At 40.5% G+C, this 10,251-nt stretch overlaps 2 protein-coding genes across 5 annotated transcripts in view; both read right to left on the bottom strand.

The window, feature by feature from the left end:
- LOC123972848 (disco-interacting protein 2 homolog C) overlaps positions 1–10,251 on the bottom strand; it is a 459,676-nt gene that overhangs the window by 247,488 nt on the left and 201,937 nt on the right. The window lies entirely within an intron of this gene.
- Positions 3,622–10,251, bottom strand: part of LOC123972849 (la-related protein 4B-like) — a 49,101-nt gene continuing 42,471 nt past the window's right edge. For both annotated transcript variants that reach the window (XM_046052562.1, XM_046052563.1), the window contains exon 17: positions 3,622–9,535. In XM_046052562.1, the coding sequence (XP_045908518.1) occupies positions 9,203–9,535 (333 nt within the window). In that variant the 3' untranslated portion in view covers positions 3,622–9,202. The remainder of the gene's footprint in view (positions 9,536–10,251) is intronic.

Here is a 10,251-nt window from a genome sequence, read left to right as displayed (position 1 = left end):
GGTAGCGCCTCCGTGCTCTGGACACTACGCTGACAGACACAGCAAACCTTCTTGCCACAGCTCGCATTGATGTGCCATCCTGGATGAGCTGCACTACCTGAGCCACTTGTGTGGGTTGTAGACTCCGTCTCATGCTACCACTAGAGTGAAAGCACCGCCAGCGTTCAAAAGTGACCAAAACATCAGCCAGGAAGCATAGGAACTGAGAAGTGGTCTGTGGTCACCACCTGCAGAACCACTCCTTTAGTGGGGGTGTCTTGCTAATTGCCTATAATTTCCACCTGCTGTCTATTCCATTTGCACAACAGCATGTGAAATTGATTGTCAATCAGTGTTGCTTCCTAAGTGGACAGTTTGATTTCACAGGAGTGTGATTGACTTGGAGTTACATTGTGTTGTTTATTTTTTTGAGCAGTATACATTAATAAAGAATCAATTATGAAAAATGGTTAACAGAAATAAACTATCACTGGAGCAGTGCTGAGGATGAATTAGAGTTTAAGAGTCTGATAGCTTGATATCCGTCTTTACAATTCCTTCTGTCTCATGTTTTAAAGGCTTGTCCCAAATACAGGCCGGGTGAGTTCAGTGATTAAAGCAAATAAAAGTCCGTGCTAGTTTTACGGTATGCTGAGTATTAATTTCTAAATAGTATAAAACTAATGAAATTGGCAAGAAAATGTGCAAATTTTTCACAGAACTGCTCATGAAAAGGCAAAAAAAAAAAGAAAAAAAAAAAAAAGACAGTGGCTCCTCAACAGTGCCTAAATCTTTATTTTTCAGTAAGCTACATTTTTTTCTCCAAATTAGACAGTTTTACATCATGACACAGAGTAACTTAAATTATCTATAGCTGACATGTACGCTTGATTCCAGTCTCGATGGAAGAATAGACCAAAAAAACAAAAAGAGAAAAACCTAAACAAAAAAGAAGCCCTCTTTTTCCGTTCCACATCTGTTAAAGGTGTCGTTAGGCAAAATTATTTGTCCAAACCCCAACACGACGGAGTCATCGATTGTCCACAGCTGTTAGCGTAGCATGGTAAGTGTTAATGAGTAAACCACAGTGAGTTGATAAAGAGATTCAGTCTTTTTCCAGTCAGTTGGTGTGCATTTGTTATTATATCTTTGAAAAACAAACACAACCACGAGGGGTCTGTTTTTACGACACGATGCAACCCTTGGGGGAAAAAAACCAAAAACAATGGCACTGTCAAAACGGGCGAACAAGAAGGAGCAGAGGGAGAGCTGAGGCGGCTGATATGAGGTGCGACGCTCCATGTAGAAGTCCATGAGAAAAAGGAGCTCCTCAAAACGCCACAATGTGAGTGTTTGTGTTAATGCCGGCGATGCAGGAGAGACGTGCAGAACTTGCGGCCTCCAAAATGAGAGGTCCCTTCGAAAGCGGTACCATCCCAGTCTGAGGTACCGCACTTGTGAAAGAGTCATCTTTGCATCAGTCTGGATTTCTGGGTGGTACACTTATTTATTCCACACATGCACACATTCACAGTTCAGGGATGCCCAGTTTGTAATCACCGTCTGTGTTTACGTCTCAAGGTTTGAGGTCAAACATGCCTCGACCGCAAGTTACAACGCACGGAAACCGCTCCAACAGTCAGTGGTATCACATTGTAGACTTCTCCAGATGTGAGAAGTCTTTGATGGACTTTTAGTAAGAAGAAAATCACATCTTAAAATTAAACACAAAGAAGAAAAAAAACAAAAGCCCGAGATGGCAAGCGCTCAGCTATGTACAGGGTTAAACTGCCCAGTCAAGACAAAAACAACAGTTGTATAATGGCACAGTTATTGGTTTTCTTTGCCACATCAAAATGCAGTCCACGTGTGATCAAATGGTTTAAACAGACATCTCAACCTGCACATGTTAATGAGCTGTATGACAGAAAACCCGCTCTGAAAACAAATGTAAAAAAAACAAAAAAACTTGACTGTGATTCCAGTTGAGCCTCTGCTTCTCTCCCCAACTCCCCAAAAAGAAAAGAAATTAAGCCCAAAAGAAAATTATTTGTACATTTATTTCTCAGGAGAGGAAGTCATGAAAGCTGAAGAACATTAAGAAACCTCATACATATAAATCAGAAGGAAGAAAGGACAACACTGAGCAGGTTTCAACGCTTTGAGTGCTCGTTTCAACTTGTACCTGCATTGACACTCGGGTGAGGAACCTTTAAACTCAACCTGCAGCTAGAAACATGACCCCATTGTGTCGCCAAAAGTTTACAATCCAAGGGCCTAAAACTCGTCAACTCGCAGGCAGATAACGATCTCCCACCTCAAGTGTTGTGTGCTGCGCAAATTGAAGGTATGAATGTTCTCAAATGTGCTTCACTGTGCTCAGTTTGACATTTTTCACAGGCATCAGATCGACTTGAAGCACAAAACTGGGACGTGTCCATCAGGCATCGCTCTTTTTTGCTGGCTAGAGGTAGTGCAGCTCATAATGAAAGGTATGATCATACAGACATCAGTGCGCCGATGTGTCGTGCTAATATAGAGAGAAGTCCTGCCCGATTTTGTTTTATTTCTGTTCCTCTAGTTTTTTCATTTTGTTTTTTGCCAGAGACTGTTTCTTTCATCGGCCTGTATGAAAAGCTAAAACAAGTTGTCTATGAAGATTCTCAGTCATCCAGGTCATAGTTACCCACCAAAGGTTAAAGTCGAGGGCAACTGGACTTTTCGTCCCTCACCCAAAGGACTTCTTCAGTTCTGACTGACTGGCAGGGAAACTCAGCTATTTAACCTCAGTGGGGTCGTTGGCCCGGGTCATCGATACCGCTGGTTCGTTATTGTTCCTTGTTGCTGTGACGACAGTCGTTACAGTCGTTAAGGCTACCTGTGGCCGAGACTGAACGGCCATCGTTGGCATCTTCACCTGAGGCCAATAGGTTACGCTTGTTGAGTTTCCTGGGAAGTGATGAAAGGACAGCATTGTAAGTGGGGGATAAGTGGTGGCGTAGACCCCCTCCCCTGTTCAATGACGGCTTCTCAACCCTGGTGTAGATACTTCCTTGACACCTCTTTCAAACCATCCATCTTGTCTGTCTAAAATGTGCACCTGGCGGTCCTCAAACGAGTGTCCTCTGTCCTTCAGATGTAAGTAGACTGCAGCAGTATCGATGACCCGGGCCAACGACCCCACTGAGGTTAAATAGCTGAGTTTCCCTGCCAGTCAGTCAGAAATGAAGAAGTCCTTTGGATGAGGGACGAAACGTCTTCCAGTATCTTCAACCAAGTCCAGTTGCCCTCGACTTTAACCTTTGGTGGCTAAAACAAGTTCTTCTGTCCATAAGAGAAAGCAGCAACAGCTTCTGCACAGAGCCTAAACTGGCCGATCCAAAATGGGACACCAGGACAATTACACCCGATCCATACCAGCACGGCTTGAGAGCACCAAGTGAAGACTGTACAGGACATTTAAATGCCCTGTATCAACAAAGATAAACTCTAATCTACCAGCATTAAACATCAATTTCTCCCATGAGTCTTAGCTTTTTAGAATTGACCAAATTGATTGTTCCTAGTTCCAGCATTAAGTAAGTCCACTTTACGATACCACTTATACGTGTGTACGGTAAGCACAGAGCTGGAGTCATGACGTGGTTAGCTTAGCATCAAGATGCAATCTTGTTTATTTACTCCATAAACAAACAGCAATGTAAAAACAAACATTTGTGATTTTAGTGGGAGTTACTTGCAGGATTTCGTCTCAAAGTTGTGCCCGTTACAAAAATAAAAACCACAAATAGTTTTTTACATTTATGTTTCTGAACATATTAAGCAGATGTGTGTTAATGTGTTTAAAAATGTATCTACCAGCGCCTCTAAACTGTGAACAAAGCCACGATAACTGTTTCCCCTCTTTCTTGTCTTTTGTACTACGCCAAGTTAACCACATCCTGCCTCTAGCACCGTCGAGACCTGACATTTTGATCTTCTTCTCTCACTCTTAAAGTAGTAAGCGTATTTCCCAGAATGTTTTAACTACTCCTTCAATGACAATGTCAACATCCAGTGCAGTAAAAGATAATCACCTACCTTTGAATACGGACAGAAACGCACAAATACGTTTTAGCCTTTCAACAAAACCATCAAAAGAAAACCCTTGATGAGAAAACACATTATCATGCTATGATCAATCTTAAATAGAGGCAGAACTTCAGCTCACTATCGTCCTATTAATACTGTCTAACATTAGATATTGTCTAGTCATGCTGACCACCTCACATGGACACAATGCAGTTTGATTATATACTGTTAAGTTGTCCTAATCATCATTTTATATTGATGTTGAGTATTAGTGTCATGGTCTACATGAGGCTACTTCCTCCTGAAATTTTTATTTAATACATTTTACTGTAGCTTCTGTTAGATCTATACTTTGCCTACTGCTGTTGCACAGTGCCAGCTAGACATCTGGCATGTAGTGTTTTTTGCTTCAGTATTTAAATGTCTAGATCCCTGTGCTCAGAAAAAAAAGCCCAAATGTCTGGAAAAAGTAATCATTTCCAGCGTAAAACAGAAAAAGAAGCTAGAGCTTTAAAGAGGATGTTGGTGGACACGCAGCTTTGTAAAGGTTCATTAATAAGATGCTTGTCAGTACCTCAGGCTTCCAATTAGTGCACAGTGGGGGTGGAGGGGTTAAGGTTAAGGGCGCGCCTGTAAACCCAGGTACATCCGACCACACAGGTACGGAAAATGGAATTAACGACAACAAAAACAATAAAAATTTACAATCAGACAACCTGCCCCCTCCCGCCGAGGAGAGCAGAGTTCAAACACCCAAACTAAAAAAAAAAATAAACATAGCACAACATTAAGTTTTTTATATCCTACATCCAGCTCGAAAGCGACATTAATAGTTGAACAAGATCAATATATTTTTATAGTATTTTAAGGTACCTCATATATTTTTCTGAGTATTTACAACTGTACAAGCAACGCACACACTTCAAAGTGCACAAATTTAATACAGTATTGACTAGTTTTGCATTTACAAGGTTTATATTTTTCCCCCCAAAATACACAACCTCAAAACTATTAAACAGGAAATCAATCAAAAAGATTATTTTTCATACATTTTACAAAAAACAAAAGAAGGGAAAAGAAAGAAAATGCTGCTAGTTTTGAACTCTCTCTCAGCAAGACCTGTGACGTCCAGCACGACTAAATATTTTGCACGCGTCACGCTTTGTTAACATTTTCGGGGATTTTTTTTGTTGTTGAAAAGAAATAAACTCTATGCTTGTCTTGTATAAAAGTTAAGGCAAAGTCATTTTTCAAGTTTAAATAAAATTCAAGTTTCTCAAACACTGGATGGAAATTCTTTTACATTTTGCGTGTAGAGACCTCGATGCATCTCTATTCATTTTTCTTCTCCATAAAAAATAAAACAAACAAAACTTGATATTTCTCATGGAATAAACAGCATTGGTTTATAAATAAGTGGATATGGTACATTGTCATCTCTTACCATTCTCACCACTGAAAAAAAAAAAAAACCCATCCAAGTGCATCTTAGTCCTTCAAAAAATCCAAAATTATATTTATCATTTTTTTTTTTTTTCCTAGCAAACTCCAGATTTAGTGTCCAAATCAAAAGCAGCTCTGAGCAGGAGTACATGCTTTTTAATGAAGCTTTCCCTTCTCCAGTATTCTCTTAGTGGGATTTACCCAGAATGCTTCTTGTTGCAGGAAGACTTTGGTGAGACGTGCGAGGTCCCACATCATGTAGGTTTCCCCCAAACAGATTGTGTATAGTACAGTGGTTTTTTGTTTTTAAGGGTGTTTTGCATCTGAGGTGATAACTCAAAAAAAAAAGATTAACCCGAGCACACGACTGATGAGCTGGGAGGAAAACTCACTTCAAGTCTGTTACGTCCCCAAAAAACTCAATTTTGTGACATTTCATAATTGCAGTTTTAATCATACAGCTGTAATCTCAAAACTTTTAGACCAATCATTTAACATTTCGCCAGCCAATTACTCTTTTAGAATCCAGTAAAACATCCAAGACTAGGTTGGTTATCTGCCAAAGTGGCTGCTACAGTAGACAGACTTCCCAACCAAAGCTGAAACTGAACAAAAATCTGACCAACAAGCTTCACCCCTGCATCTGAATTCTTGCTTCTACACTCGAACGGCAGAATACAAATGTTCCACAAAACAGCTGTCATCTGAAATGTTGCTCAATTAAGTCCCATGAAGCCTGAACCATCCTGAACCAAGGTGAGTAAAAGATGTAAAAAGTTTTCTTTTACTCTGTGCTTTAAATTTAAAGGGTAAGTTTGAGATTATGCAACCTGGACTCTATTTCCCCATGTTTTTGTGTCTGCGTGACTATTAGGAGCAACATTTTTTGAAAGTTGTCCAGTACTGAACGAGCAGCGAAACAGGGCCAGATAGACCTTTATTTAAAGACTAAGATCCTTTTTGTTTAACCAGAAACAGTCTAGAAGCAGCTACATTGTTCTCAAAGTCACCAGACTCCCTTGACAAAAATGTAATTTTACCTCTCTGGTCTATTGCTTCCTCAATCTGTTATTTTGTGTAATTTTGTGTTTTTAACTCTTTAAAAACACCAAATTCACACAATTATGGTCAAGGGAGTCCGGTGGCTTTGACAAGAGCGATATAGCGACTGTTAATAAAACCAACATGGGTAAATAGGGTCCAGGTTGAAAAATAGCGAACTTACCCTTTAACTCAGGTGCAATTTATCCCACAGGAGTGAAGCAGGAAGGAGGATCGTGTGCCGGGGTCAATCTTTCCCAGTTTTTTTAACAAACAGTTTTAAACTCAAGACAGATCAAAGTGTGCAAACTCGAATTTGAAGAAACCGACAAAGAGCATGCTGACAGAAAAACAAAACAACAAACAACCCTTGTGGTAAAGACTTGACATCGAGGAAAAAGGAGGAGCTGATCCATCTTCACCCCGAGGATGGATTTGACACGACAGTTTCCCTGATCGCACTCACCCGCCTGCTCTTGTCTGCCTGTTAACTATTTGTTTAAGTATTACATTTTTAAAAAAGGGTTCACGAGCCCCCAAACGAGACTCCCAACAAAATTTTTCACACTCCAACATGGCAAACTACATTCGAAAATAACTCAATTATATACCTTCACCTGTTTAGTTTTAGTTTATATTCTAGGTCTATTCAACCGTGTCACTTTCCGTATTAAGCACTTTTAATGAAAATCCTCATTGAGACAGAACTAGAGGCCAAAATCCCAAACACTGCATGCCTATACGAGCACAAACTCATTCAGCAGAAGAAAAAAAAAAAAAAATTAATAATAGCATCTATAACGAGCTGTCAAATAATAACAAGCTGGACAACTGTGTAAAGTCATGTGATGCTGCAGGCAGAACAACCAAAACAAAAGGCTTCAGCGATTGTGTCAACAGCGAGGGTGATGCAGGGTCCCAGAAAACCTTTACTGAATTTGCTTGTTTTTTCTCCCCTTGACTTTAAGGATCAACTCCCTTTTTTGCTTCAGGTATGACCATTTACATTTGCCCCTCCGAGTCTGACAAAACACATAATGGTGCAAATAAAGTTCTACTGATGTAAATCTAGTTTTTCTTCATACAGTATCAGATGAGCTGTAGAAACAGATTCCAGGATGCAACGTCTAGCACCATTTCCAGAAGAAAGAAGTAGAGACCTCACTCTGAACTTGTGCCCCTTTTGGTGCATTTTTGGGCTTTTTTTTTTTTTTTTTTTTTTTTTTTTTTTAAGAGTCACACTGTCTGGGCAGATATTCAGAAGTACGCCTCGTCCTGATGACAGTTACCTGTCACAGTGGTAAAGTGACGTGGCTTTGCTGAGCATCTGAATGGCAGCTAGTGTTAATTTCCTCCTTCCTAATCGCAGCTCACCAGCGTTTCCTCACATCCAGAGTGAACCGAACTGCTGATTTAAAGTCACAACTGGATTTTAAATTTGTCAGCCTAAAATCCTTCCTCCCTCTTCCTTTGACAGTATGTGCCCTGCTGATTTTCATTCCACAGTTTTTAAATAGGAAATGGGAGGAGAGCATTGCAGTTGTGAAAGCTTGCTCTGCTTTCCACGAGAACATAATGCCAAGAAAATCTAGCTTCCCCGACTCATTGCCTTCACACATACTGGGAGCAACTGAAAAAACAACAACAACAAAAAAAAACGAACTTTAACGAACTTTCAAATGGACACATTTGACCAACAACAGGCCTCAATATGCCTAACTTGTCTTCAGGCCAAGTTTTGGTTGCAGATATCTACACTCCCTCCCCGTCTGATGCCAAAAAAAAAAAAGCAACAATCTCACATCAGCCATTAGACACACGCTACGAATGTATAGCTAGCCAGTTAGCAGTGTTAAAACCACAAAACAGCAGAGGGAAGTGATTCTTTACAGAGAAAAATGATCAGAGGAAGAAACACTGAGACGACACCCAGCCACTACCAGCAGTAACTGTTCTGATAGTCAACAAAGCTGAGCTGCTGAAAAAACATTAACAAACAAAAGTCATCTAGTGTAAATAAATCTACAGAAAAATTAAATCAACTTTGAGGTGATGTAAACCAAGGATCAGAGTCTTGTTGCGATGAGATTTAGATGTTAAGTCTTGCATATGGATGTGAATATATATTAAAAAACACATCTGCTAATTATGACCCCTAATTAAGCTACATAAAGTTGCACAACAGTGCCACTCAACATGCAAACAAACCCCTCGCTATGAGAACCACACATGGTGGAGTCTGTTGTACACACCATCATCCACTGGGGTGGCTTCCAACAATGCCATGCTGCCTCGCAACACAAGACTAATTTAATCCCACAAGGCCATTTGGACAGAATGAATAAATTTCAGTGTTGTCTGTGCCAACTTATAGGCTGACACAAGTATGTAAAGCAAAAAGAGAAAAGGAGAAATAGAAAAATAAAAAAAAATGTAAAAAGCAAATAAATAGAATAAAAAGAATGAAACGGTGCTCTACATGCACAGTAAAGTGCTTTTTGTCTGCAAGCCCTGATCCAGAAAAGAAGGCGTCCTCTATGCTTGTTTCTGACTGGTGATTCTGGGATATAAGTATTGAGTAGCCCTGACTTATATTTCCTTTTTTTAAACGCATCTGTGGAGTGCAGTGGGGGGAGTTGGAGGACTCAATAAGGGGCAGGGAGGCGCCCTACTGTGGAGACTTGGGTGGGGTATGGTGAGGATCTTTGCTGGGGGTTTTCCCTGGGTGTGGGGGCGGGGAGGCCCACCGCCCGGCCGGTCTTCGGGCCTCCCTCAGGGATCTGCCCGGAGTGCCGGCCGCCGAGCCAGTTTTGGAGGAGGGGGGGTATGTCTCTCTGGCCTTAGCTTCCCCTGCAGGGGATGAGGCATCAGCGCACTTCCTCTCCTCGCCTGTGGGGGCAGCGCAGGCTGGCTTGGCTTCCTTGGGGGTCAGGGGTTGCTGTAATGTCGGAGAGTCCTTTACCCGCTGACAGATCTCAGCGTAGGAAGGCTTTCTCAGCTCCTGGCAGGAAAACATTAACAAGTCATTAAATATTCAGCACCACGCCTGCACAATGCTCATCTAAAGGTTCAATCCAACAGCAGAAACACCTTTGTGTCAATAGTTTGTTAACACCTACATACCTTGGCGTTTGGTTTGATAGTAATTTAAATTTTGAGCAGCACACCACAAAGCTTGTTCAATCATGTTTTTATCAACTTAGAAATATAGCAAAAATTCGATCTATGTTAACTTTTAAAGGACACCGAGACCATTTTACACGCCTTCATCTCATCACGCCTGGATTATTGCAACAGCCTTTTCACCTGTTTAACCCAAAAATCTATTGATCGACTCCAGACTGTCCAGAACTCAGCTGCCAGGCTTTTAACCAGAACAAAGAAATATGACCACATTACTCCTATTTTAGCTTCATTACACTGGCTCCCAGTATTTTTTAGAATTGACTTTAAAATTCTATTGATCACTTTTAAAGCTCTTCATGGCCTCTCGCCTTGTTATATTTCTGACCTTTTAGTCCCATACGCACCAGCACATACCTTGAGATCCTCGGGCAGAGGTCTGCTGTCTGTTCCAGAGTCTCGATCTAATTTGACTTTATTTTATCCCTTTTATTATATTCTATTTTACTAATTTTATATTTATCTGTATTTTAGTCTTTTCAATGTTTTCATGCTTATATCTTGTATTGTTTTTGTATTATTGTCTTTACACTT

The sequence above is a fragment of the Micropterus dolomieu genome, linkage group LG06 (genome assembly GCF_021292245.1).
Source record: "Micropterus dolomieu isolate WLL.071019.BEF.003 ecotype Adirondacks linkage group LG06, ASM2129224v1, whole genome shotgun sequence".
Lineage (NCBI taxonomy): Eukaryota > Metazoa > Chordata > Actinopteri > Centrarchiformes > Centrarchidae > Micropterus > Micropterus dolomieu.
The sequence above is the reverse complement of the archived record's forward strand: the minus strand, read 5'-3'. Positions and strand labels throughout refer to the sequence as shown.